Consider the following 27,655-nt stretch of genomic DNA (forward strand, 5'->3'; position numbering starts at 1 on the left):
CGTCGTGCGGCACGCGTGCGGTTCCCGGTCCCGCTCCCCGATCCCGGGCTCCCCCCGGCAGCGGCCCGGGGCCCGGCGGCAGCCAGAGAGGGGCGGCGGGGGCCAGAGCGACGGCGGCCGGGGCAGGTAAGGCCCCTGCGGGCAGAGCTCCCGCCTTGCCTGGTGCAGGCGTGGCCGGTGCAGCCGGCTGAGTTACCGGCCGTGGAAGGCGTCTCTGTTGCTCAGCGAGACCTTTGACGAAGCGTGCCTTGATGAACTTTAATTTTCTTACGCGCTTTCGCGTTTAGAGGAGTTTTATATGTCTAACGGACTGCTTTAAATTTGACAACATAACGTTTGAGTGCTAATTTCTGTAGAAAGACCGTTGACTAAAGTCATAAATAGCATATGAATCGTGACCTAATAAGTAAGGTGGTGTTTACTGATTGAAACGTAGTAATGTTAAACTTATCTATTAAATATGTATAGAGAGGTACAGCTTACACAAAGATGTATCAAATTATGTTAACCTTTAAGGGTGGTGTCCAAAAAAGTAAATATGCAGACCAAGCTTACTTAGCATTTCACTCACAACTTTCTCCTTGATGACTGAAGCTGGTAATTTCACCTTGTCCACTGAATATAATAAAGATTTGTTCAGGTAACTTATGGTTAAAGCAGTTTTATGAGTATCTATGTGGTGCATCTAAATGCCTTAAAAAATTAGTACTCTAGTAGAATTGGGCAATAGTAAAAAGTGTTAGGGATGCATATATTTAGACGTACCATTGCAACACTTCAGTGTAGTCAAACGTTAAGTACATTTGGACATGAGTTTTTGTTTTGTCACTGACTAACTGTAAAGTAGCCATCTGAATGATTTCTGAGTTTGGGGGTAGTTCACTCTTATGTCTCTTCAGTGTTTGTGAGGAACAAGTGTAACAACTGCACATTTAATCTCTGTTTTGTCATTTGTCCTATAGAAGTGCAAGTATGGCATCCCTGGAAGAAAACTTTCCTCGAGGGGGCATCCAGAAAAAACCCACAGAGGGAAAAACACCCAACCCAAAGTTAGAGCGGGACAACTTGTTTGATGTATGTTGTTTGCGTGTTCTTGATTAACTCTTCTCAGGGTTCTTCTGCTGTCAGAATATGACCTGCAATCCTTCCTATCCCTTAATTCTATAGTAAATTGTAGAGGGGACTTCCAGAAAGAGGTAACTGCTGACATCCACCTTTATCCTGATCACTTAAAGGTCCCTGATGTCTGATGCATGTTGCATGTGATGACAGAAAAAGTTCAATCAAAATTATCGATCAGGCTTTAGCTTTTAAACTTCCCACAAGCATCTTATTCCCAAGGTGCTCGTGTAGTGAGGCTGGTGTTAGTGGATATAGACTAAGTTTGAGCTTTCTTTTTCTGTTAGTACAATGTGGTGCAAATCACTTGCACCATTCTTTTCCATTCCCAAGATTCACAGTTTTAGAAATTATCAGCTTCAGCCCAAAGGAGATATTTTGGAAGACTTGCATGTAGACATATAGCAGTTAGCAAGGTTGTTCTCTTTTTTCTCTGATCCTAGTATTTTCTTCTAATTTTATTTCTGGCAACAGACTTCTGCCTTAGTGCAAAGTTCATCTCTTTATCCACTTTTATTTTTTACCTTCTCTGCTTATAATCTGCTTTAGGTTCACCATGAAGAACAATCCCAGAAAAGAAAAAGGAGCCAGAGTGTTCAAGGAAACCAGAAAAAGTTCAAGGCAGACAACATAGCCACTGCTAAAGACAGTGTAGTAAATATTGAACCACTCACAATTGAGGTTTGTGGATAAATGTTTTGATTTTCTCTTCTAGGCTGTGTAAAAATGGCATGTTCTTCCTCACTAAACCTGTAAAATACATCAGTGATTTGGGACAAAAATGTGTTTACCACCTTTATCACTGACTTGCCAAGATATCCACAGTATGCTGTTCTACCTGCTTTCCCAGGCACTCTGTGAGGGGATGCTGCTCCTTGGTTGTATAAAAGAGGTCAGTGACTACGAGCTAGTCATCAGCTTGCCCAATGGACTTTCAGGATTTGTGCCGGTCACACAGATCAGTGATGCCTACAGCAAACTGCTGAGCAAAGAGGTGGCCCAAGGAGAACTCCTGGAGGTGAGACCTTGGACTGAGGCTGTGATTTGTGCCTGGAAGCTAGGGGGTGTTCATAATACCTCAGAACCACCCCTGAGGTCTTGCTTAGGAGCCTGGTTTCTAGTGTCTTGCAGCTGACTTGAATTTGATCACCTGCAGTGCCTTAGCTTTGGCTAAATAGTCCTTGAACTTCGTAGACAGCCTGTTGAACGTGAAGAGATTTGTGTTGCCTATTTGCTGCTGAAGCTAAATACTTATTCCTGGCTGTAGGCAATGATGGCAGGAAGTTAGGGAAATGGTTGGAAAATGATGTGAGCGTGCAAGTGTTTTTCAGGGGCATGGGGAGTAGCACAGTCCTTGCAGTTTAATTGTGTGTTGACGTGTGCAACGTGTTACTGCGTAGTGCTAATGTAGACTGACATTTGGAACTGGCTTTTGGAAGCAAACTTTGCAATTTCCTGATAATGCTGATTGCTAGAAAGAAAAAGGATGGAGTAACCTGTTACCCTGTCTCTCTGGTGTCAGCACTCCAAAAGTTTTCTCAAAGTGGTGTGGAGTGTGGGACCTGCCAGGTACAGTAGCCTTTTGGTGGTGGTGTTTTTCTCTGTTAATGAGGGAGGTGAGGTTAGGGTCATTGCTGGCTCTGTACATGTTTCCTCAGCTGCAACCTCCTGACTCCAGCCCACACAGTATTCCTTTTTAAGCAAAGCGTACCAGTCTTGCTAACATTGCATAGTGTCATCCCTGCCTCTGTACTGAGATCGTGGTGTTTGTGGCATTTCCTGTCTCTTATTGTAGGGTTGACAGAGAAACAAGACTTTACTATGGGATTTTGATTTCAAAAGCTACTTCAGTAACAAATTCTGGCCTCCTTATATTATTTAATATTGTAAAATTTGTATGTTTTTCTCTTGATCATCTTGCTGGGCAGGACTTGAATCCACTCTCGGACATGTATTCTCCAGGGATGCTGGTCAGGTGCATTGTGACCAGTGTTGAGAAAAGTGCTGATGGACGTCGGAGTATCAAATTATCAATTGACCCCAAGAAGGTCAATAAGGGTCTGAACGCTTCAGCACTAGCATCAGGCATGGTACGTGTTCTGGGTCTGTCACAGCCTCCGTAGGCTTTGGAGGTGCCTCTTGCACAGTGCACGGGAGAACATTTCAGTTTGTCCTTGCATGGTATCAGACCAGAATGTGGAGCTGCTCCCACCATGGAAGAGACCTGGGAGGAGAGGGCAGTATTGGGTCTTGGCTCCAGGCTATCACTCATGAAATCCATTCGCCCAATTCTGTTTTGATATGGACAAGTTATTTAATGATTTCTTTCTGGGTAGGTTTCTTTGTTATTTAACATGCCTTGCAGAGGTGCTTAGTTGTTTAGTTTTCGTGTTTCCAGCTGTATGATTGTAGGCATGTGCCTGCAATTAGGCCACCTGCTGTTTTTGAGCATCCCAGTATTTTTTCCCTACTGGTTTCTGAAGTCCATACATGCATAGTTGGATAAGGATAGAGTTGAGACCTCACTGGCAGATGAGCTGTGTAATAAGAAAGAATGTAGTGTTCTTTCTGCTGCTCTGGAGAGCTTAGTGCTCTGTCCTTATGAAACAAGTGAGTACTTGGGTGGGGAATCTTACCAGATGTGCATTCGTTGAAGACCCAGCAGTTTCATCACGTTACTGAATTGCAGTGCTTCCCTCCCAACAGCTGCTCTCTGGCTTTGTGTCTAGTGTGGAGGACCATGGCTACCTCATTGATATTGGAGTCAGTGGGACTCATGCTTTCCTGCCTCGTCAGAAAGCCCAAAATTACATCAAAGCAGTCAAGAGAGGTAAGAAGTAGTGCAGGAGGAGCTGCTGGGGTTAAAATGGAGGTGGAGAATGAGAGAGATTAAAGCTTGTCGTATCTGTGGTGTTAGTGCACCTCAGTGAGATTGGGTCAAAGTGGAGTCTTTGCGAGCTGCTGAAACCAGCAGTTTTGTGGTTGGTCTGCAGCAAGCCGTTGGATTTCAGCCTGCTTTCTGTAAAAGTTTTGGAAAGATCAGAAGGGAATCCCTGAGTGTTCCTGGTGGAGGTTTTATGCTGTGACTTGTCTTTGTAGGGCCTGACTTGAAAATAGGCCAGAACCTGAACTGTATCATTGTGGAAGTAAAGAACGAGGGAAGAGTGGTCCGTTTGTCTGTTGATCGATCAGAGGTTGCTGCATCCCTTGCAACAGAGCGACAGAACTGGACGCTCTCCAATTTATTGCCAGGGCTGGTGGTGAAAGCTCGAGTGCAGAAGGTAAACTCTAGTTTGGGTTTGTTTTGTTGGGTTTTTGGGGGGGTTTTTTTGAGCCTTGCTGAAGGCAGGGAGACAGGTGAAATAGAGGTGGAGGTTTATGCCCTGGAAAATTTTGTGCTTGGGCTCAACTACTTTACAGTAGCAAACACTGTTATCTGCTAGACACTCCCTTCACTTCATTCACCTGAAGTCTGATCTCTGTCCTGGTTGTAATGCCATGAGTATAAAGGCTTCAGCCTGAAGTTGGTCTTGAAGCTTGAAGCGGAACAGGATCCATTTTGTGCTTCTCTGGCCTTTACCTAGATAAAGTATTCAACAGGTTAGCAAAAGTTTTCAGAGTATGCACAGCATTATCAAAAAACTAAAGGATTATTTTTGCAAAACAATGTAGAAAGCAGAATTGTTAGTGGTTTTGCTGTCTCTTGTGATGTGCTTGTTGATCAGCACTGACATTTTGTGAAATGTGTGAATTGCTCTCTGAGCTGCATGAAAACTGAGTGCAAATTTTTTCTGGCATCTTTTCCTTCTGCTTCCTAGGTGGTCCCACTTGGGATGAAACTGAGCTTTCTGTCTTCCTTCACTGGCATTGTAGATTTCATGCACATGGACCCAGAGAAATCCATGAACTATTCTCCAGATCAAGTGGTAAGGAGAGTGAAGGATGGCTGGAGTTGGCGTGTCGCTTACAGCATCTCTTAACTTCTCCAATGTTTCCGTGCAATAATCTCTGAAATCTTACTGATGATAGCTGTCTTTCTCATATTTTTTTTTAATTATTATCATGGCTGCTTTAGAGCTGTAAAGAGCAAAGCCATTCCGGGGGTAATGGAAGACTTACTTGGGAAGCATGAGAGACTTGCAAGGGATAGAAAAATTACTTGCGCAGTCATGTTCTCCTCACTGTATTGGTACTAGTCTAGTCTGTAAACAACAGACAAAAGCAAAAATCCCTCATATTTGAAGCTGTTAGAACTGAAGTAATGTCTTAGTAGTAATAATGGAAAGTGCTTGTACATGGACAAAGAGTTCAGATACCAAGCATAATGTCTAAAAACATGAGTAATGTGCCTTTCTCCTCTTTTGTTTACAAACTTGTGTTTAATGACTGTACTGTCTTCTCCCAGATGAAAGCATGCATCCTCTCTATCCACCCCACCTCCAAGGTGGTGCGGCTTACTCTACGGCAGGCCTTCCTCTACCCTGGGGGATCGCCAAACCAGCTCTCCAATGATCGCATGGGGGCAGTGGTGGAGGAGTCAACAGTGAAAGCTTTCTACAAGCAGTTTGGTGCTGTCTTTGAGCTTGATGATGGCACCCTTGCATTTGCACGGGTAAGTACCAGGGCGGTGAGACAAGTCCTCCATAGCTATCTTAGCCTCCTGGGGAAGAAGGCTAGGAGGTGGTTTTATCTTCTACCTTTATGCTCTTTGTGAGACAAATACAACAAAATTAAGACAATGTGGAAGGTAATTGCCAAATCATGCATACCCTTGTTCAGGTTGGAATATAGGAGGGTTGTTGTGGAAGAACTGGTGAAACCTGCTGCACAGAGAGAGTATGTTAGCGGAACAATTTTGTCAGATGCTACCACTTCAACCTAGGTCTATATCAGTGCTTCCATTTTCCAAACACTAAATTTTAATTATTTTTTTTTTCTAGTTGAAACATCTTTCAAAAACCAGAAAATCCTTTAAACCTGGGGCATTTAAGACAGGATGCAAACATAAATGTCGGATTATTGACTACAGCCTGATGGATGAGATGTGTATTGTATCTCTGAAATAGTAAGTTTCATAGACTCTTCCAGAAAATTGATTGAAGGATTAAAAGGGTGTGGTTGAGAGTGGAAAATGCTACATTGCTTTGCTGGACTGGAACTTGCCATTTTGGGGTTTTTGGCTTGTATCTCTGTTGTGTCACATCATGTTGTCTGGGCATCTTGCATATCCTCCCCATCCTATAGGGAACTGGGACACGGTCTATATAGTTGGTGAGCTGAGGCACAGGGAAGCTAAATTACTTCTGCCAAGGTCATGTCAGAAGACTGTGGCTGAACAGGAAGTTGAACCTTAATATTCCAAGTCCCAGCCATTTTTCTCCTACCTCTTAGTATTTCCATCTATGTGGCTTTAAGCAATACAGATGATGGGTTCCCCTGTCATGGAGCCATGGCTGGTGGCCATAACTGTGTGGTTGTCACCTGGAATGGAGCCTGGTGAACCTCCCTGAGGTTTATGTCCAGAGAGCTGTTTTGGGAGATGGGTCTCTTGGAGTAAAACACAGAACTCTGGAGTTGTAGAGTACTGGTGGGTGTGTGTGGGATAATGGATATTTGGGACGAGGCAAAGAGGGGACTGTCTCCTCATCCTGGATTTTCTTCAAGTTGACTGATTGGTCATCTCTTGCTGTGTCTCTTTCCTAGTCAGATTATTGAAGCACGGTTTCTGCAATACCAAGATATCCACACAGGGGATGTGGTGCAGGTGAGCTTCTGAAGGACTTGTGCAGTCCTGTGTGGCCGTTATACTAAGAACAGTGATCTAGCTAATGTGCATTTCCTGTGCCTAATATATATGTTCAACTTCTGATCCAGACTAGTGAGATGAAAGTGAGGAGAAAAACTTCTCCTTGCAAGCCTCGATTAGTGGAATGCAATACTTTTCTTTCCCCATTTTGTTCAGGTTTTTATTCATGATGCTGCCAAGGCAATCAAATTTTAGCCATGGTCAGTAATTTATTTATGACCATGAATACATTTTTAGAAAGACTCAAGTAAAAGAAATTAAAATTCACCTTACACTCTTTACACTGAAAGTAAAAGTTCATGTATGGACCATCACAATCCACTGATGGGATGAAAGTTACTCAGTTATGATCATTCTTATGTCTGAGTCATGACTGTATTGGATATGTGTCTGGAAACAATTCTAAGTTGTCAGAGTCGATAGGGATCTTGCAGAAGTAGCCTGTGCTTAAGGAAAAGAAGTTGTGAAATAACCTTATGGAATGTACAAAAGTTAATGGGTCAGATTGGTTGGGTGGAGTGTGGGTTGGACTAAGATTATTTTTTTTTGGAGGGTGATTAGATTTGGTGATAATAGGTGATGGCTGTTTCCTACTTGTGCACGGTCTGCTTTCCATGCTGAATTTACTGATCCTTTTCCCTATTTTGGCTTCTAGGGCAAAGTGTTTGCTCTGAAACCCATTGGGATGCAGGTGAAAGTGACTGATGGGATTAAAGGGCTCGTGCCGTCCATGCATCTCGCTGATGTGATCCTGAAGCAGCCTGAGAAGAAGTACAGCATAGGAGATGAAGTCAGGTGTCGGGTGAGAGCTGCCAGACAGGGTCTTTAGCTGCTTTGCAATCTTTTGTTCTGAGAATTTAGCAGCTGGATTGGTCAGGCAATGGCAGACATGCTTTTTGAACCTTCTTGTACTTCATTCTTGTAGGTGCTAGAGTGCAATCCTGCAGGAAGGAAGCTGATCCTTACTCTGAAGAAAAGTCTTATCCAGTCAAAGCTTCCAGTCCTCTCCAATTATGAAGATGCAAAAGCAGGTCTGATCACACATGGCTTTGTGGTGTGTGCAAGGGAGTTTGGCTGCATTGTGAAGTTCTACAATGATGTTAAAGGTCTGGTACCCAAGAATGAGCTGAGCTCAGACCCCATATCTTCTCCAGATAAAGTCTTCCATGAAGGCCAGGTAATAAATGTACCTATGCCATGCCTTGTGTTTGAATGCAAAAGAGAAATCGGCAGTTGAGTTGGCTCCAATGTGGGTTTTCCCCTGGAGGAACCAGCTACACCAAGAGATTTTTATGTCCTTTCACAGACCTGTTTCTAGGCTCTCTCTGTTCTGGTGTGCAGGAGGCACCATGGTATGTGATATAGGGACTACAGTTGGTTGAGTTACTGAGAACTTAGTAGAAGCTTGGGGTTCTAGGCTGCAGTTTCTTCTAAGGAAGTTAAAACTCTTACCTACAGAATCAGAAGGATGAGGTTTTCTGCCTCTGCATTATTCTGGTTTTCCTGTTTGTTTCATATCCTGCACATCTTAAAGCAGGCACTCTGGGAACCATGCTGTTCACCAAGTTCTGGTCTTTGTTGTAGGCAAGCTTATAGAGATCTCAGCCCTCTTCATTATTTTTTCTGGTGCTTTTTTTGTCTTTAATCCTGCTGTTTGTTGGCTAGCTAAGGAGGAGGTAATTTTCTAGTCAAGATTTCTGACTGCAAATCTGGAGAACTGAATTTTATTCTCAACTCTGCTACAGACCTGCTACATACTTCTAGCAAGTCATTTAATGATTATGTATTTCCATTTTCCATCTGTGTGATCAGAAGGACATTTGGCTCTGTTTGAGCCTGTTAAGTTATAGTTACTGGCCTGCTATCTTTAGGTGTGAGAGTAAAGTGTACTGTTTATGCATTTCCCTGTCTCATTTTGTAGGTGGTAGCACACTGAGGAGGACGGTCAGAATTAAACTTTTGTTTTATCTTTTTTGGCTGCAGGTTGTTAAAGTAATGGTCTTAAAATGTGAGCCCCAGCAGGAAAGACTCTTGTTGTCCTTCAGGTTATCAAGCAAGCCTGCCCCGGAGGACAAAAAGGAATGTACTCCAAAGAAGAAAAAGGAAGTGAAATATCAAATAGGAGAGGTATTGAATTCAATGACTTCTTCCTTTTTTTTGCCTTTTCCTATGTGTTTTCCGAATGATTTGGTATTGCTTTGAACAACCTTGCTTCAAGAAAAGCTGTTGGTGGTCAGGAACTAGCATTAAATGTGCATTTCTTATTGTGTGGCTGGCCTCCTGGATCAAAAACAGGATCTCTCTTGTCGGAGGTCAGGATAAAAGAGTCCCTGGACAGTCTTCTGGAGGTACCAATTAGTGCTCCTACTCCTAGGTGGAGTCCTCTTTCTTCTGAATGCTGCTGATGTTCTCACTCCAAAAGCAGCTGCTTTTGCTCCCTGGAAAAAGGTAGTTTAGGAGAAATGTTTTGAAATGCTTCCCTGTTGTCTTTGGAATGAACAGTTTCCAACACCCTGCAGATACTGCCAATGCAGGAACAGGACAGTTCTAATCTTGTTTAAATTATTGCCTTTGCCCTTCAAACAAAAAGTCACAACCAAGAGAATGTTTCTAGCTCTTGATTTCTCTGGAAGCTGAGAATTACTTTTTATTTTACTACCAAAGTTGGCATGCTTTTCAGGCTCAGCCTAGTTGATGTTTTTCTCATACAGAGCTGGGAGGCAATGTCAGAGCCCCTGCAGCACAGCATTTGGTACCCTATGCATCAAAAGGGATGACTTCAAAGACACTTGGGATTTTATATCACTGTATTTGTTCTCCTTTCAGATGGTTGATGTGAAAGTCTTGAAGAAGAAAGATAGTGGGCTAGAGGTTTCTATCTTGGAAGATGAAGGCAATGTGATAGCCTCAATTCCCACAGTGCACCTCTCTGACTTTGTTGCTACCTGCAAGCTCCTGTGGCATTGTCTTCAAGAGGGAGATGTCCTGCCCAGAGTTATGTGCCTAAGTGATAAGGGAGACCATATTGTATCCTTTGCCACTTCAACCACTCAAACAAAGTGGGGGGAAGAAGATATCTGTCAGGAATCCAGAGTATCTGCAACAAACAGAAGATATACTAGTTAGCATGTTAAAGTGGAAGTGCCTGTCAAGCTAGCAATGCTTCAAAGAATCATTATAACTTGCTTGTGTTAAAAGTGAGGCTCAGCTGCTGCTAGAATCCCATCGGAACCAGGACTTGGTTGTGAATGGACTGAAGTTCCCAACCAGCTTCTGGATTGTTAATCATATCACAACCTTAGCAAAAATGTTGCTCTTTTTATACCAAAAATCAGAACTGTAATGTTAGGAGGTTGACATTTCTGCTAGGGTGAAGCATGCATCTTTAATGCTGAGCAGCTTAAGAGACGTCGGTTGCTAAATTTTAATGTAGAGAGATCAAGACAGAAATTGGAATTGTGGGATTTTGAGCTCCTGTACTGTCTAATCTGCAAAAAGTGCTCTAGCCAAATGGTTAGCAGCACCAATAGATTTACTTGGCATTGAGCTCCTTTCATTCATCTTTTCCCATTTTTCCTAACTGGTTGTTCAGATCTTGAGCAGAAAGTCTGCAGTGATTTCTGCTGTACAAGAGGAGCAAATTGTGAGAAGTTTCTCTGAAATCCAGCCTGGGATGCTGTTGACTGGTTATGTGAGGAATGTGATGCCCTTTGGAGTGTTTGTGGAGTTTCCTTTTGGTGTGACAGGACTGGCACCCAAAGTGGTAAGCAATGCATTCACTTCAGTAAACAGCATGTCTGTAATCAGGCATGCTTGAAACATGGCTTTTAGCAAAGGTACAGTAACAAGGACGGAACAATAGGGCTGTGAATCCTGTATTTGCACAGTGTCCTCTAGTAGGGTGAAAGCTGCTTTTAGGTTTGTGTTTAAATTCACTTCCAAAATGAAACAAAAGATATTATTCAAGTGAGCTTAAGCTTCAACAAGGATTTCATGTGACTTCAGTAATTCATTTTAATTGATGGCTTTTTGTTAGCCTTTGTTAATTTCTCTTATGCATTTTCATGAAGTCTTAAATCCTTCTGAACAGCACTGCAGGTGGTTGATAGTTAGCAGCTGTGCTCAGTAACCCTTGCCCCTTTGTTTCCTTTGCACAGAGCATGAGTGACAAGTTTGTGACTGACACCAAGGACCACTTTGTGGTGGGACAGACTGTGATTGCGAAGGTGATGAGCATTGATGAGGAGAAGCAGCGTGTGCTCCTCAATCTGAAGGTGTCAGAGTGCAGCTCAGGTGATTCTGCTGCAGAGAGCTTTGCCCTGCTGAGCCAATATTTCAAGGAGATGAAAGAAATCAGGAACTTGTTGAGAAGAAGAGGTAAAAGTTTACACATGTTCTGCTAAAGGGGATCATATCACAAAAAAAGGGGATCCAGAGAAACAAAAAGGGAAAAACCATTTTCTTTGAAGTGAAAGAAAGGTCAGTTCAAGCAAAGACTTGGCTTCTGAAAGGAGCTTGTTAGAAGAAGGACGTGTGTGTGTGCAGTGTCTGCCATTGACAAAAAGGCTTTTTGGAGCTACAGCTGGAACAAGCCAAAGAAGCTGCTCTTTTCACTGAAGTCTGCTGGGCCCCTTACATTGCTTTCAGGTTGAAGCTTAGAGAATTAAAAATAAGGAGATAAACAGATGAACTGTGAGGACCATATACCAATAGAAGAAGGAAGATACAATGGTACAAAAGGATGGGTTCTTTGAAGGGTCTGTGAAGGTGAAAATAAGAAAGGCCGGGGTTAGATTGTATGTTCTGTGGACCAAAGCTTTTCTCCAGCCTTGGAGACACTTTTTTTGGTGTGAATATTTGTAATTGCTTTATGAACTAATCTAAAAGTTAATCAACTGAGACATATGACAGTAGTTTCACCGTTTAATTATGTGTCACGTGAAGCATTGTCTCTATTTGTTTATTTTGAATCTGGCAATGGTTAATTTTTAGTACTCTATGCTCTTGTATTTTAAGAGCCTTAGTCTGTAGACCTGATTTCTCTGTTCAGTAAACAGATATTAAACTCCAAAGAGCTTACAGATATAAGGGATATAGGTTTCACAGCTTGGCCCAATCTAATGTGCCAACAGAGGTGTAGGAATATGGTTTTTCTCATTTGTTTTTTTTTTTTTTTTTAAGTGGAAGAATGACTCATGGAGGTCCATAAGGAGTTTATTTCTGTATGCCCGAGTGAATTGCCACAAAGCACCAGTGAAGCAAAACAGGCTGCCTAAAGCCCAAACCTGAATTTCCCCAAATGCCTGAAAAGGGAATGGTGATAAGCAATATGGGAGGCTCTCACTGCGTGCAAACTCATGTATTGGAAACAGGCACTTAAGACCTACCCCTGCTAGTTACTCAGTTTAGGAAAAACAGCACCGGTGCCTGGATAGTAGGGTGATAGGCACATAAGAATCAGAATGGACATCAAGAACAGAAGACAACTGGAGTTGGCCTGAGTCAGTGCATCAATGTCACTTACTGTGATTTTAGAAAGGCTGGGCAAGTTAGCCGTCTGATAGTAAAGCTATGATCTTTTTTCCCCTGGTGCTTTTTGAAGAATGGTACATCTGTTTAAAGTGAATGATGCTTTTGAAGGGTTAAAATAATAAAGGAGAAGGCTTTGATTTAAGAAGACTTTCCTTACTTGCCTATTATACTCCCCAGGCAGCAGGTGCTCTTACTGTGTTTAAGCAAATAGGACTAGCTTTGTCCATCAAAATAAAGAGCAATCATTCACAAGAGTAATTATGTATTATTTGTATGCATACTGTATTTGCTGGTAACTCATAACTGATGAGAAATTACCATTTCTACCTTAATCTAATAGTGCTTTTTTCACTATGACAGTGAAGGACACTAGCATTGTTTTTTACAGGCAGTCGAGAACTGCTCCGACTATTCTTATAGTACAGAAATCTGCATCTGTGCATGCTGTGGTCATCAAGTTGTTTTTTATTGTTGATATTTGCACATGGGATGCTTGACTTTCACAGAGGGATTTTCCAACCACCCTAAGCCTTAGCCAGGATCTGCTTAACTAGAAAGTACAAGTATAATTATGCTGGCACTCAAGTTCTTGTGATAACCCAAACCTAGTGCTCACATGAGGATGAGTTTCTACAAATAGATTTGCCTACTTGTATTACAGGTTTGCTGAATGAGTCCTCCAGCAAAGGTTTTCTCACATGCTGTTTTTCTAGTGTTAGGAATACTGGATGTATTGCAGTTGATTTTTATCAAATTCGAACTTTGCCTTTTTAGGTTCTTTTTATATCCAGTAGCATTTAATGTTTTGTTTCCTATAATTGTGAAGTGACGGGTCTGCTTTGTGTTTTTAGTATTAATATATTTTTCTTTCACCTTCTATATGCAGTGAGGTGTGCCAGTGTTTCTATAAGATTGGAAAATGTTCTCTCCAAAGTTATCAGATCCTTAATGCCACAAAAATGTTTCTACTTTGATTAACTCTTAGAATGTACTTTGTATTTCTACAGATTCAGGAGCCTAAACTTTGTTTTCTGTTATGAAGGTGGATATAAATGCTTGTTTGTGCACTCTTGAGCAAATGTGAAGGCTGTGTTTGTTTGCAAAGAAACAACATAGGTAAAACTGACTTCCCACTTCTTCTTCTCTTTATTTAGGGGAGCCCAGCACGACCCAAGGCCTTTGTGAGTTAGTGCCTGGGAAGGAACTGCAGCTGGTCGTGCAGGATGTGAAGGAGGATGGCTCAGCACTGTTCAGCGGCAGCTGTGTCACAGGCTTGACTGTAACAGCCACTCGCTACCATTTGGGAGGTGAGGGTCTTGTCTCTGCTTGCTTTGGTTTTCACTCTTGTACTTTGAAACCTCTGTTCTGAAATGAATTCTGCTGCTGAGGAACTAACATGGGAGGAGCCTGATCAGAGTAAGAATGGGCTTGAAGAGTAGTTTAGTTTCCTAATGTGTTGCTGACCCATTTGCATGATTGGGAACATATCATTTAAACCTATTTGTGCCTCTGTTATGCCATCTGTAAACCAGATCTAATCCTGCCTCATATCTTGGGCATCTTGTAAGGTCTAGTTTGTGCTCCGAGATCCTTAGTTGAAGTCTACTGTATATAGACAAAGCATTAATACAAGTTCCAGCTTTCTCAATTTTTTTTCTTCTTACTTTAAAAATATGTTCCTTGGAGTATGCTCTACCTGAAATTGCTGTTAATTTTTCTTTTAAATCAACGTGACTTTAGAACAGGACCGCAATTTCAGTACTTTCCAATTAAAAAATTAAAGTAGAAAAGTGCCATATTATGCAGAACCAAACAAGTACATGCTGAGATATTGAATAAACCAATGAAGCCAATATAAACTGCTAACTTCAGCAGGAGTAATACCCAGCACTTATGTGTTCAGAAGAGTTTCTTTGTTTCCTCAGCAACAGATAGACTGATGATGGTTTTGTGCAAATGTTAGCATAATCTTTTTTTAAAACCTATGTTACCTTGCCTTTGTGTTTAGTCAGCATTGTCTGCATTATTTAAGAGTTGCATCTTCATAGAATCAGTATAGTTCTTCCATGAAAGCCTCAGACTCTTTTTCCAAATAAAAAAGCCCCCTTTTTTTTCCTCCTTGCCATTAATGTTGGAGGAATCTGTTCTTTTCTTAAAGAGACTTATTATATGTTTGGTACTAAGTTGACTTTGTTACAGTAACTTAGTTACAATAAGTAATTAAGCAATCTTTTTATCACTATGGTCTTCAGGAATTAAACTGAACCACAGGCAACACTTCCTGCCTGTCATGTTCCACTAGCTCAGTTGCTCAAAATTCTTCACTGACATCAGGCGTTAATCTCCTTATTCTCTTTTGTAGACAAAAATATTGTTCCTGGTGAGAAAACCAAGGCATTGGTTCTCCATGTGGATGCTCTCACCTCCAAGGTGTATGTTTCTCTTCGGGAAGAACTGTTAAAACAAAGAGCCAAGCAAGTATGTGTTCAGTTTTTTGATTTATGTGTTTCTGTTTGTCTAGCGAACTCTAGGTGATTAATGAATTTTGAGGGAGGGGCTGTTTCCTCTTGTAGAACTGTGGGAGGTAGAGTGGAAGGAATCAAAATCTCAGCAGGAGAAGTCACTATCTCCATTTCTGTCTAGCGGCTCACAGAGAACTCCCAGCACTCCGTCATTGTGCAGCACATAGCAGAAGACTTTGCTGTTGTGTCTTTGTTGGAGACAGGCCAGCTGGCAGCTATCCCCATAGCGTCTCACTTCAATGACACCTTCCGCTTTGACTCAGAAAAACTGAAGGTGGGACAAACAATCTTTGCAACCTTAAAAGTAGTGAAGGTGAATGACCATGGAGTCTTGTTAGCAGTACAAGACCCAGCAAAGAAGAAAGTTTTTGTAAGGGTCCGGAATGAATCTGAGACAGCATTAGAAGACATGCTTCCTGCTGTGAAACACTCGCTTTCCCTGGGGGATACTGTTACTGGTACTGTTAAATCTGTCAAACCAACCCATGTCACAGTTGCTATTGATGACAAGCTGACAGGTTCAATCCATGCATCCCGGATTCTGGATGAAGTGCCCATAGGCTCTTTTCCAACGTATACTCTGAAAGCTGGACAGAAGGTGACTGCTCGAGTCATTGGAGGCAGAGATGTGAATACTCACAGGTGGGAAAATGTGCTTATAATATTACTTCTCAGGCAATGCAAGGGGTGAAACAGTAATTCAATTCAGATGGTCTAGGCTGTTCCCTCTGTCACCAGCTGCTGTTACAGCTACCCTTGCTGGTGTAACTGAGGCCTGAGGAGATATGCTATTATATTCTATCCCAGATCCAGGTTTCAGTGAATTAGGTCTCTACCTGTGTCACTGTATTTGTCTTGAGTGCAGATTGCAAGAAAAAAAGATTTCTAAACTCTTATGGTCCAGTGGAAGCCGTAAATACAAGCGGGATTTGGCCCCAGGGGCTAAATTTGCTGGAGTATTTTGGGTACCTAAATTGCCACTGAAATAGTACAAGGAAGAACTGGAACTGGAAGGGTTTGGTAGTTTTAGAGGGCTTACACCTGTTTGGTTGGTTTTTGTTGGGGTTTTTTTTGCCAGTGCAGAGGGATTACAAGTGGGTCACTGGGGCCTGGGGAGATCATGAGAAACTTTGATTCTTTTCCTGTTCTTTAGGTACCTGCCCATCACCCATCCGCACTTCACACGGTCCATTCCAGAGCTCAGCATTCGACCAAGGTAATTGTTGGCGTATGTGCTGTCTGAAGATGCTTCACAGACCTTGTATCCTTGTAGGTTCCCTCCCTTGTTCCTCTCATTTGTCAAGGAGCCAGCCATGAGCAAGGTCACACCTGTGTGCGGTATGGCAAGGCCTCTTACTCTCTCTTTCACGCTAACTTGGGTCTGGGAGCTGTGTTAAACCTCACAGTGCTCTCCTAGCACATGATTTCCTTTGAACGTCCTTTTGGCTTCAGGTTCTGCCAGTCTGGACTCTGGCATGTCCATTCATGCCAGAAGGACTCCCTCTTAAGCCCAGGGAAGAATTAATTCCCTGCAGAAGGATGCAGCTGGGAAGGGGATGGGGATGAATGTCACAAAGGCATTTTTACAGTAGTACTGGCTCACCATAATCTCCTGGGTTTCTAACTCCTGTCTTCACCATTGGGACCAAAGATGTCCTACTGATGTCCTCTTTCTTTGTTTGCAAACAGTGAAATAGAAGGGAAGGTCACAGTAATGCTGAACCTTAAAGAAGACAGTGCCCTCAAGAAACTTGGACTCTACAATGTTGGACAGACAGTCACCTGTTTTGTGAAAAAGGTGAGGTCAGAGTCTTCCTAAGAAGTGTGCTGGGGGACGCAGCAAGTGGGGCTGACCTCAAGGGCCTTAATTCAGACCTAAACACTGACACTACTGTGGTCTTCATTAACTGTGAGAGTGACCCATGCAAAGTGCAGTGTCTTACGGGGAGAGTAGGAGAAGGAAGTCACATTTTCTATACTTGACAGAGTCAAGCTGACTCATCCTCTCTGACATGCCTGTTTGTTGCCAGCAGATGCTTCCCACTCTGCACTCTAGCAAAATGGCCTTTGAGAAATTGCGTATGCCACCAGCACAAAGTACGCTCACTGCTGATCCCCTGTGTGCACTTGCCTGTGAACTACAGCAGTGTTATGCTTGTAAGAGTAGAAGCCATTTTTGCTTGGTGCAAGAGCCAAGGCTGGAGTAGTTCTTTATAGCCTTAAAAATCAGTGAATCCACCAGGGAAGGTTTTTTTTCCCCCAAAGTCTCATGCTGTCTTCTCTGCTTATTTGGTGTCTTCTCAGTATAACATCCTCAAAAATTGGCTGGAGGTAGAAGTCGCCCCTGACATTCGAGGAAGAGTTCCCCATCTGCTGCTCTCTCTGAACACCAAGGTAAGAGGCCATTACAGATAAGCTATAAAAAATTTTTTTCTGTGCACTTGTCTGCATGTAATGACTGCAGACACTTCTGACATCCATGTTAACTCAGAATCCAGTCCTCTGCCCTTTAGGTGTCACTGCCTCTCGCTGAGAAGCAAGTACTATGCCTGTAGCTAGTTTGGCTGAGGACAGCAGAACTGTTGAAGGAATGCTGAGCTACCAGTCAAGTATACACATCAAAGATGTGTATAGAAAGTATAAGGCTTTGTAGGAGAATCACCAGAGTTGTGCAAAGCTCCTTTTCTGGTAATAAGTGGAAATCTGTCTTTTCTTTCAGGTTTTAAAACATCCGGAAAAGAGCTTCAAAAATGGCCAGGCAGTATCAGCTACAGTGACTGGAACAGATGTCACAGAAACAAACCTCTGCTTGTCACTCACAGGTATAGTGGAGCTTTAACAGCAGGACCCCCCTGCATATGATGCTTTACTTGGAGGTAGGCCTACACTGACCCCTCAGGTGAAGATGTTACACTCCAGAGCCAAGCTGTACTTCCTTGTAGGACAGAACTAACCTTTGGGACCCTGACCCAGATGTAGCAGCATGCAAGGCAAGAGAGGTCAGACCTATAGACTAAAGAATCACTTCCCTGCTGTCTCAGACTGAAGCCTTCCCTGACCCATTAGGAACGTATTCCCTTCTGATCTCAGACATGAGATGTTACATTTGCCAGCATTTGTCTGTCATGGATCCTGGATCCTGGAACTGTAGAACTAGGGGACTTTGTCTGGGCTACGAAGACAAACATTGCTGTGAACATGAGAGAGTGCATAGACTGCACCTTAACAAAAGTTGGTGGGTTTGATATGTGACTAGGCATCTAAAATCAGCTTCACTGACTCATTACCCCAGTTGCTTTGATTGCATGCTTTTGGAGTATTATGAAGCTCTCTCCCTCCTTCACTTTTACTAGGAATTCAGTCACTGGAGCAGGGCACCATCACTGTAGGCATGGTAACAAAGGTGACTCCACACGTTGGTTTGACCATTGCGCTGCCAGGCGGGAAGACTGGTAAAGTCAGCATCTTTCAACTGAATGATACTTACATGGAGAATCCTCTGGGTGACTTCAAAGTTGGCAAGATTGTCAGGTCAGTAATTCTCTTTCTTGTTCCCTCCAGCTGCAAGGCTTAGAAATATCCCCCTTTGGTGACAGGCTTTTCACTGCCATAAGATGATGCCAGACCTGTAAGCTTCAGTCTATAGCTAACAAGTAATGCTGACTTATGACCTTATATGCCTTTGGGTGAAAGTCTTTTATTTTCCATGTGTGAAGAAGCCCCTTTTCAGCTGTCTTCTGGGACTGTGTTTTGAGAGTAGCTACTCTCTTAGCTAAGGTGCTGATGGGACTGAGGGAAGCCACTTATCCCAGCTCTGCTGTGGTTCTGTGGGCTGTTTGGCAAGTCAGTTGTCCTTACATTTGTAATGCACAAGTAATTGCATTTCCCTACTTCACAGACTTGTTGGGAATGCTGGAGAGTGCAACAGGCCAAGTGACTGAGCTGTAACAATCTAAGTCTTTTGTACTAGCAATAGAGACTGGATAAAGGAAGTAGATATGTTTCAAAAAGCCCCTTAGCTGTTTTCATGAACTGTTGTGTAATGCTGGTTTGTGTTAGATAGCAAGTGCTCCAAGGGACAGAGTGGTTTGTTTCCTCTAGAGCTTCATTCTGCTAGTGAAAATATCTATTTTCTACCTGTGGCTTTTTTAACAGGTAAAAAAGCTTTCTGTTTTCTCCCCTTATTCTGCCATGCAGGTGTTGCATCCTCTCCAATGAGAATGGCAAAATCCAGTTATCTCTCCGGCAATCCCGGTATGTGTCATCCCTCCAGTCTGTTGATCTACTAGTGAAGAAGAGGACAGTGAAATACAGTAACTGTTGGTTTGGGCAGATCAGTGTGAAGTGTTAAAAGGACAAGGACTAATTTTTATTTTTTTTTTTAAGGGATGAGATTTGTTCCTACTTCAGAAAGATTTTCCTGTGTATTGGCAAATGTGGAGATGTCTGACAATGTAGAGCTGATAGAGTGGGTTCAGATTTAAGTTCTGTTCATCATAGTTTCTATATCTAACTTAACTTTTTTCTTTATTTGGAAAGAAAGGGAAAGTTCCACCATTAAATTTGCAATACAAACACATTATTTTTCAATGCTCAGCTGCATTTTAACCATTTTGATTAAATAGCACACTTAGTTCTAAATGTCTCTTAACACTGAGCCTCTTGCTTTTTCTTCTCTATGGAACAAAAATGCATAAACCATGTGGAATGAAGTATCTTAGAAATTCACAGGGAAAAAACCCAAGCCAATGCTGTGCAGAGTTTCAGACAGCATTTTACTTCCTCATTTTCTTAGTGTCAGAGGAAGCCAGACTGATCTGTTTTGCTTGGCTTTGTTTACAGCAGCGTGTCTATTCCCTAATGCTATGTATAGCTTCACAGAAATGCAGGTAGTCCATTAGTACATTTGAATAAATGGAAGGGTGTCTCTGATCTGGTATGTTTCCCAGAAGGTACTAGCTGTTGTTAACACAGATTTCTTTTTTTGATATCCGGAGCACAATGTGGATTATTCAGAAGAGTGTTTCTAACCTCTCTCTTCTTTTAGGCTAAACCCAAAGAGCAACAGCAAAGTGGAGGATGTTGAAATAACATGTATTAAGGATGTTAAAAAAGGCCAGCTAGTGAGAGGCTATGTCAAATCAATCAGTCCATCAGGTGTATTCTTTGGGTGAGTAGCATAAGAAAATTATTCTGGGAAATGAGGGATCTTGGAGAACTTATTTTGAATGTACAATTCTGGAATCTTGTTTGAGGATGGTCTCTGGCATAATGCAATGTTGCAAAATGAATTTCCTCCTGGGAATCACAATGTCATTGCTGCTTTCTTGAGCCTATGAAATTAAAGTAGCGAAAGCTTGTGTGACACTATATAGAACTGGTGGTGCTACAGATACAGTCACTGCACTTTTTTATTTTTCTTTTCCCCCACTATGGAATACTTATTTTTGGTTTTCCTCCTCTTCTCAGCTTGTCCACTTCTCTTCTGGGCCGAATCCTGTTCCAGAATGTTTCCCCTTACTTTGTGCAGAAACACTCCTTATATGAAAAGTACCTGCCTGAAGGAAAGCTGCTCACTGCCAAGGTGCTTGGGTAGGTCCAACATTCTTTAAAAGGGGCCATGTATTAGTGGAAAGGAGATGGTGGAGGAGGAGAGGATGGAAAGAGGGAGGATAAAAGCCAGGAAGATTTGAAAGGAGTTCATAGCCTTGCAGTCATTGCAAATGCTCTGATTTTTTCTTCCCCCCCCACCCCCTTCTCTCCTGCTACTCCTGGCAACGCACCACAGTGTAAATGGGAAAGAAAAACATATTGAGCTCTCTCTCCTGCCCGAGGACACTGGGATGCCAAGTGTCTTGCCTGAATCCCTAGGCCTGCCACGATATGATGCAGAGGAAGAGAAAAGAGAGGCAGATGACAGGGAAAAGAGAGAAGAGCTTAAGCTGAAGGCAAAACGCACAAGAGAAAACTCTGAAAGTGAGCAGGTATGGATGTGATTGCACAGGACATGCTAAAGGATGTGGTTGGCCCAAATACTGAAGGGACTAGGAAGATCCACTAGGATCAGGCTGCGGAATTATACAGAGTAGGAAAAAAAGATTAAATTGCATTAGAGATCAGCAAAGATCAAAAACTATTCCATTTGGGTGGGAGCTAACTGAATTAGCAGCCCAACTGTGTTGCTTGTGTGGCCCGTCCTGTTGGTCTTGGCACCATATGTAGGTGAGCATGGGTTTATTCTCTGTTGTCTCTGTTATGTGAGAGGATGGTGGGGGATGCTGTGCCAGGGCACCACCCTCTCTCTGTTGTCAGGGTCTTTACTTTGTGATCAGAGTTGCCTTTAAGATTCATCCCAGTTATTGCCATCCAACATCCACTCATTTCCCCTTGTTGCAGGAGGCGAAGACAAAAAAAAGAAAGGTCTGCCCAGCAGATGAAAATGACAGTGGAATTGAGATATATTACCGGGAGGAGGATGATGATGACCAGGAGGAAGAGGCAGCTAAAAAGAAATCTAAGGTGAGAAGTTTGGAGGAGAACCTGAGCCTGAAATGACTTTCCAGCCCTGTTGAGATGTCAGTTTTGACTTGGATGACTAAATATAAATATCATTGCTGCAGATAGGAGCGACACAGACTGGTGTTTGTGTCATCTGAAAATGGCCTGAGGTGGATTGAGTTTAAATTACAGCAAAGGTGGCCAGAGTTTAATGTTTTTGCTGGTAGGATGCTTGCAAGTGTGAGAAGTCAGTAGTACTGAGAAAAGTACTCGCACTACAGAGTGTGAGAGAGCGTGGCCAGAGAGAAGCCACAAGCAAACAGCAGTTGTCTGATCTCAGTATAAGAACTTCAGATTAAAACCCAGGGCATTCCCTATCTTCCTCCAAACAGATAAGGAAACCTGATGAAGCTCCCAGGCTGCAGGTTTCCATGGGCTTCACCTGGGATGAAGACATGAATGCAATGGATATACCTATGCTGAATCAGAAGGAAGAGAGCTCAGAGAGCGAGGAAGAGGAGGATCTACAGTCGAAGGTACTGTGCACTAGTGTTGTCTGCACAGGAGACACCACATGGTGGTGGTGTTTCAGTATTTGCATGTCTGTCTGCCCCATAGCAAAGCCTTTTAACCCAAGGGAACATCTCTGACAGCTAGTACAGAACTTCCTTAACTACTCTGAGCACTGGGCTTAGCAGCAGATATCTCTGAAGCAGAGGAGAAAAGGCCCTATTTTTACCATGGCTGCATGAGAAAAGGGCTTCTTATGTTGACATGCTGAAAAAGATAATTATTTAGGGTCAAACAAACATTTTCATGAAAGCAAAATTTTTGTGTTTGATGTCATCTCTGTTTTTTACTTTTCTGAGTTGTAAATTTACAGGAAAACCTGGAGATGAAAAACCTTTTCAAATTACAGTCCTCTTACTTAGAAAAACACCAAAAAATTATTCTTTTATGTTGTAAATTTTTAGAAGAGTTTTTCAGTGTGAGCAGTTCAGCAAAATCAGAAACAAGCTCACAAATTGCTTTCATGTTTGCTTTTCAGGATTTCCCCCATCCCCTCTGTAAAGGCCGTGCATGGCTGATGCTTTGTTGCCCAAGGTATAGCTGCCTTGTGCAGAGGACTATGGCACCATCAGTTCCCAGTTTAGACCCGAGTCACCCTAGTGATCCAGCAACATACCCCAGTCTTGCACAATTTCTCCCCACGTATCCTGGATTTTTATAGAGTGGAGAGTGGTGGTGAGCACTGGCCCAGAGGGTAAAGATGGAAGAATGAGAGGGAGGGGTGAAGCGTGAACCCTGCAGTTGAGGTGCAAGACTAGCAAAATATTTGGTCCCTCAATGTATTTCATTAAAAGTAATGAGATTTCATGTACTGCTGCTCTTCTTGGAGGTGTGAACTGTGTGTGAAGGGGTGGCGGGTGTGTACCATTTTCCTCCTCTCTTAAACAATTGGCTTTACCTCTTCCTGTGAAAACCACCTAGCCTTGGACATATTGAGGTCTGGCTGTCCTGTAGCTGGGCCTGCCTATGAAGTGCCTGCTTTTCCCCAGTCCTCCTTTTTTGCTCTTGCAGCTAAAGAAACAAACAAAGAAGGAGAAGGAGCTAGAGAAGCAGAAGAAGGAGAAGGAGCTCTGCAAATTAGAGGCAGCTTTGATGGACCCAAGTCGACAGCCCCAGTCAGCAGATGACTTTGACCGCCTGGTGCTGAGCAGTCCCAACAGCTCCATCCTCTGGCTACAGTACATGGCTTTCCACCTCCAGGCTACCGAGATTGAGAAGGCCAGAGCTGTGGCAGAGCGAGCGCTTAAAACAATCTGCTTCAGGTAATAATGGGGCTCTGTCTTTCTTTGCCCCAAAGAATAAATCATTGTGGGGTAGTTGTGGTGGGAGAAGAGCATTGGTAGTGTCATCAGTGTGTGTGCATGTGTGTGTGGAGTGGCAGAGTCTGTTTCAGTGATCTCAAAAGGATTAAATGGTAGCAATTGTCAGCTGGCCCTTTGAAGGTCTGGCCTGAGTCACCACAGTTGGCCTGCAGCTGACTTGCTGCAGCTCATGAGTGCAGTAACTCCCCAAGGTATCACTGAGCGCACGGACATACTTCTGAGCAGTTAGAAGGGTTTGGAAGAGCATTATGCTGTCAGTGATGATGTCCTTAAATCAAAACATGAAACAAACTGTGAAACTCTTGGGACTGCACCCTTGTGTATTAAACCATCTCTACAGCATTATTAACTATATTGTGCTTTCTTGAATTATCCTTGTGGTTTTTAATTACAAACAACAGTGATCCAAAGTTGTAGTGTGAGACAACTGCTGTGCTCTATTCCAAAAGTGGTGTTTCAGTGAGCAGTATGCCCCCTTCCTTTGTCCTGGAGGCAGGCTACAAGTCAGTGAGTCTTTGTAGGGTGCTTTGCAAAAAGCTGATGAAGACTGGTAAAGGGCTAAATATTCTTGTTCACATCTGCTTTAAGGGAAGAACAGGAGAAGCTGAATGTCTGGGTAGCTCTGCTGAACTTGGAGAACATGTATGGTACTGAGGAGACACTGATGAAGGTCTTTGAGAGAGCTGTTCAATACAATGAACCTCTGAAAGTCTTCCAGCATCTGTGTGACATCTATGCCAATTCTGAGAAGTACAAGGTAAGATAGTGCAAGCAGGTCCCAGGCACCTATCACATTCAGTCATGCCAGTAAATTATCAATGCTGGCTGTATAAGCTTCTAGCTGTCAGATGTTAGGTCTATCCTGTTCCTAACTGGGATTAATAATTATGATTGACAGCAGCCAAGGAACTAGTGATACTTGCTTTTCTATCATAAGTGTTTGGAGATACCTGGGCCACACGTAAGGGTTTTAAAGCTACAAGGCTTTATTATGAATCTGTGTGATCTAACACAACTCTGCCCTTCCAGCAAGCAGAAGAATTGTACCACACAATGCTGAAGCGTTTCCGTCAGGAGAAATCTGTGTGGCTGAAATACGCCTCCTTCCTCCTGAAGCAAGGCCAGACTGAGGCTACACACAGGCTTTTGGAGCGTGCTCTCAAGGCTTTGCCCACGAAAGAACGTAAGCACACTCTTCGCCATCCTTAATGTGGACCATGTGTTAACAGGTCTCCGGTAGATGGACTGCTTTCTGTTATCTCTGCCTGCGACACTGTTTGTAATAGGTGAAAAGTGCAACCAGTTGGTGCTGCCCTTGACTCTCAGGGGAAGAGAAATTTCAACCTGGATATCAATGCTACATACTCCCGTAATAGAATTTGCTGTGATGGGCAAAAGCAAGGCACCCAAAGCAAAGACAACTTTGAGTCTTACAGCCCTGTAGAAAAGTTCAGTTGGTCTAGTCCCAGGTTTGCGGGGCTGCCCGTGGATGCTGCAAGATGCATTTTGAATGTAAGAATAAACTGCTGTCTCCTGCAGAGAGCTGAAATGGGAAGTGAACTGTGGGATCAGAGTGGGAGAGAGAAGGTTCACCTTGGTACAGAACCACTTTACAATAGAGCCTTTTGTCTCTGGGTAGAGATGGTGCTGTCTCTGTGCCTGCCTCTGCTCTGTGTAATTATCACTTGCGTTTGCTCGTAGGGAAGGGAGCTGCTGTGGTACCCTAACATGTCATTACTTGTTCCAGATGTGGATGTCATTTCAAGGTTTGCACAGCTGGAGTTCCGTTTTGGGGACCCAGAACATGCCAAAGCCCTCTTTGAGAGCACCCTCAGCAGCTATCCCAAGCGGACAGACATCTGGTCCATCTACATGGACATCATGATCAAACATGGCAGCCAGAAGGAAGTGCGGTGAGTTGTGCTACAGCAGGCTGGGAAGGGCTAGAGTACAGTGCTTGGAGCAACACCTGAAAAGATAAGAGGTACCCTGCAGCATGAGGTTGTATAGGGATTCCCAGAACAGAACAAAAGAAAATTATTATCACCTAGAGAAAGAAAACAGGGGTGTGTGGAAGTGCTTATCCTTGCCAGGACTGAAGGGACTCCAAGGAGATCCATAGGGCAGAAGGGGGCTGATTTTGTAAGTAGTGGCCTGCGTGACAGAAACCAGAGGACTTGCACTGAGGTTCTGCTGTCCCTCTGGAGGGATCGCCTTGTTGAATCTGAAGGGTGAGATCAAGGCCTTGTGTATCTTTTAACATAAAAATGGAGAAACTTTTTTTTTCCCCTTTTCTTTTTCTTTTCTGAGAGTTGACAAAAGGAAGTCCAGCTTCCCACGCTATGGATCCAGCCACATCCACTTAATGAATGCAGGATCAAATACAGTGGCTGGATCTTAGCTTAAGTTCTGCAAGCAAATAGAAGGCTTCTACTTTAGGGTTTTGGCCAGTTCTCAGGAATCTCTGTCTTCGAGCACCAGCACTTTGCAGCAGGTTGAATGTCTCCTCTGACTTTCTGCTCTTTGTTCAAAGGGAGGATACAGGGCTTGTATTGAGTGCTGTCACCAACACACCGATCTGAATCACTTTGGTTTCTTGCAGGGACATCTTTGAGAGGGTCATACACCTGAGCATGGCACCAAAGAAGATGAAGTTCTTCTTTAAACGCTACCTGGATTATGAGAAGAAATTTGGTACAGCAGAAAGTGTCCTTGCTGTCAAAAGAGCAGCACTTGAGTATGTGGAGACCAAGAGTTCCCTTGCTGATCCCTAAATACAGCACAAGTAAAAGCAGAGAGACTCAGCTGTCCATGCAGTGTCAGAACTGAGAGGTGTGGAGTTCTGCCATGAGTGTCCATGGGCAATTGAGTTTCTGGAGAGTATTGGTCTATGACCAAACCAAACTGGAAAGAACAAGCAATCAAAGGAAAAGATTTGATAAATGTTTACATCTTTGTCCGGATGTTACAAATAATCCTAGTCTGTTGATGACTTTGAAGACATGTTTTTAAATATAGACGGTTTTATAATCAATACAAACATCAGCCATACCTGTCCTACTTTCCTGGGGAAATCATGCAGTTATGACCACTATTTTTTAAGTACAGTGATGTCTTATAGATTGTTTTCTCTCTCTGTCAAGATGGCAGAGAAGATTCTTATCTTTTTGGCTGAATTAACACTTTGAAAGATTTATCTCAAGTGCCTTTGTGCTCCTAGAAATTGGCAGAGCAATACAGAATTGTGGCATAGTTGAGGTTGGAAGGGACCTCTGGAGATCATCTGGTTCAAACCCCTGCTCAAAGCAGGGGTCAGCTAGACTAGGTTGTTCAGGACCATGTCCAGTTTGGTTTTGATTTCTCCAAGGATGGAGACTCCACAACCTCTCTGGGCAACCTGTTCCAGTGTTTGACCACGTTCACAGTAAAAAAAGTGTTTTCTTACATTTAAATGGGATTTCTTGTATTTCAATTTGTGCCCATTTCCTCTTGTCCTGTCACTGAGCACCACTAAGAAGAGTCTCGTTCCACTTTTTTTACATCATGTCAGGTGTTTTATACATGTGGATAAGATCCACCTTGAGCTTTCTCCTCAGGCTGAGCAGCTGCAGCTCTCAGCCTCTCCTTGTATGATGGATACTCCAGTCCCATAATGATTTTCCTGTCCCTCTGCTGGACTTGCTCCAGTAAGCCCATATCTCTCCTGTACTGGGGAGCCCAATACTTGACACATGACCCCAGATGTCTCACCACTGCAGAGAAGAGGGGACGGATGTCCTCCCTTGACCTGCTGGTAATACTCTTCCTAATGCAGCCCAGGATGCTCTTGTCCTCTTCAGCTGAAAGGGCATATGCCTTTAAAACCCACAGCATCCAATTGCAATGGATCCCCTGATCGCAACCACCTGTTGTAACAAGTTGCCAGGGATAGGTAACAGAAAAAATAGTGATTTTTGGTAGTTGTCTTTTAAGAGAAATCAGTGAAGTCAAAGAAAAAAGTGTGTTCTCTGTGCTGAAAAAAAATCATCCCAATCTAACCTTCTGCTTGGAAAAAGCCAGTTCTCTTGGGTACTTGGATAGGCTCTATGACTGGTGTTGGTGCCTTATGATCTGTATTTTTGTAACTCTCCAGTAACATGTGGATGTTATCATCCACATGTTTTACAGATGAAGAACTGAAGGGAAGGGGAAAGGCAGGGTATGCAAACAGGTGTGATTAGCAAGTGGGTGCCCAGCTTTGAAATACCAAACTTGAAGAGTCTTGTTCATTGTAGGTCTCTGAACTC

The 27,655-nt window shown here is 43.0% G+C and overlaps 1 protein-coding gene across 2 annotated transcripts; it reads left to right on the forward strand.

The window, feature by feature from the left end:
* Nucleotides 1-27,067, forward strand: PDCD11 (programmed cell death 11). Of its 2 annotated transcripts, XM_049810053.1 has the most exons (36): nucleotides 1-126; nucleotides 963-1,074; nucleotides 1,669-1,800; nucleotides 1,970-2,137; nucleotides 3,048-3,209; nucleotides 3,826-3,949; nucleotides 4,219-4,400; nucleotides 4,938-5,045; nucleotides 5,525-5,731; nucleotides 6,060-6,184; nucleotides 6,823-6,883; nucleotides 7,581-7,727; nucleotides 7,851-8,102; nucleotides 8,909-9,052; nucleotides 9,752-9,952; nucleotides 10,518-10,688; nucleotides 11,083-11,302; nucleotides 13,612-13,764; nucleotides 14,820-14,935; nucleotides 15,101-15,621; nucleotides 16,133-16,195; nucleotides 16,669-16,777; nucleotides 17,284-17,373; nucleotides 17,699-17,801; nucleotides 18,333-18,510; nucleotides 19,177-19,233; nucleotides 20,027-20,149; nucleotides 20,449-20,571; nucleotides 20,768-20,963; nucleotides 21,376-21,498; nucleotides 21,870-22,013; nucleotides 23,059-23,309; nucleotides 23,958-24,126; nucleotides 24,399-24,552; nucleotides 25,117-25,282; nucleotides 25,972-27,067. In XM_049810053.1, exons 2-36 carry the CDS (start codon nucleotides 973-975, stop codon nucleotides 26,141-26,143), a joined length of 5,517 nt encoding a protein of 1,838 aa, XP_049666010.1. In that variant the 5' UTR covers nucleotides 1-126; nucleotides 963-972; the 3' UTR covers nucleotides 26,144-27,067. The 2 variants fall into 2 exon arrangements, with proteins under 2 accessions (XP_049666010.1, XP_049666011.1); XM_049810054.1 differs by lacking the exons at nucleotides 1-126; nucleotides 963-1,074; nucleotides 1,669-1,800; nucleotides 1,970-2,137; nucleotides 3,048-3,209 and adding an exon at nucleotides 3,672-3,729.
* The last annotated feature ends 588 nt before the right edge of the window (nucleotides 27,068-27,655 follow it).

Source organism: Accipiter gentilis, chromosome 9 (assembly GCF_929443795.1).
Source record: "Accipiter gentilis chromosome 9, bAccGen1.1, whole genome shotgun sequence".
NCBI lineage: Eukaryota > Metazoa > Chordata > Aves > Accipitriformes > Accipitridae > Astur > Astur gentilis.

Excerpts from the sequence above, each read along its gene's own strand:
- PDCD11 (XM_049810053.1), top strand. The coding sequence starts at position 973 with ATGGCATCCCTGGAAGAAAACTTTCCTCGAGGGGGCATCCAGAAAAAA. Across the intron at positions 5,732-6,059 it reads GCACCCTTGCATTTGCACGG|TTGAAACATCTTTCAAAAAC; the intron begins GTAAGTACCAGG and ends TTTTTTTTCTAG. Across the intron at positions 9,053-9,751 it reads TGAAATATCAAATAGGAGAG|ATGGTTGATGTGAAAGTCTT; the intron begins GTATTGAATTCA and ends TTCTCCTTTCAG.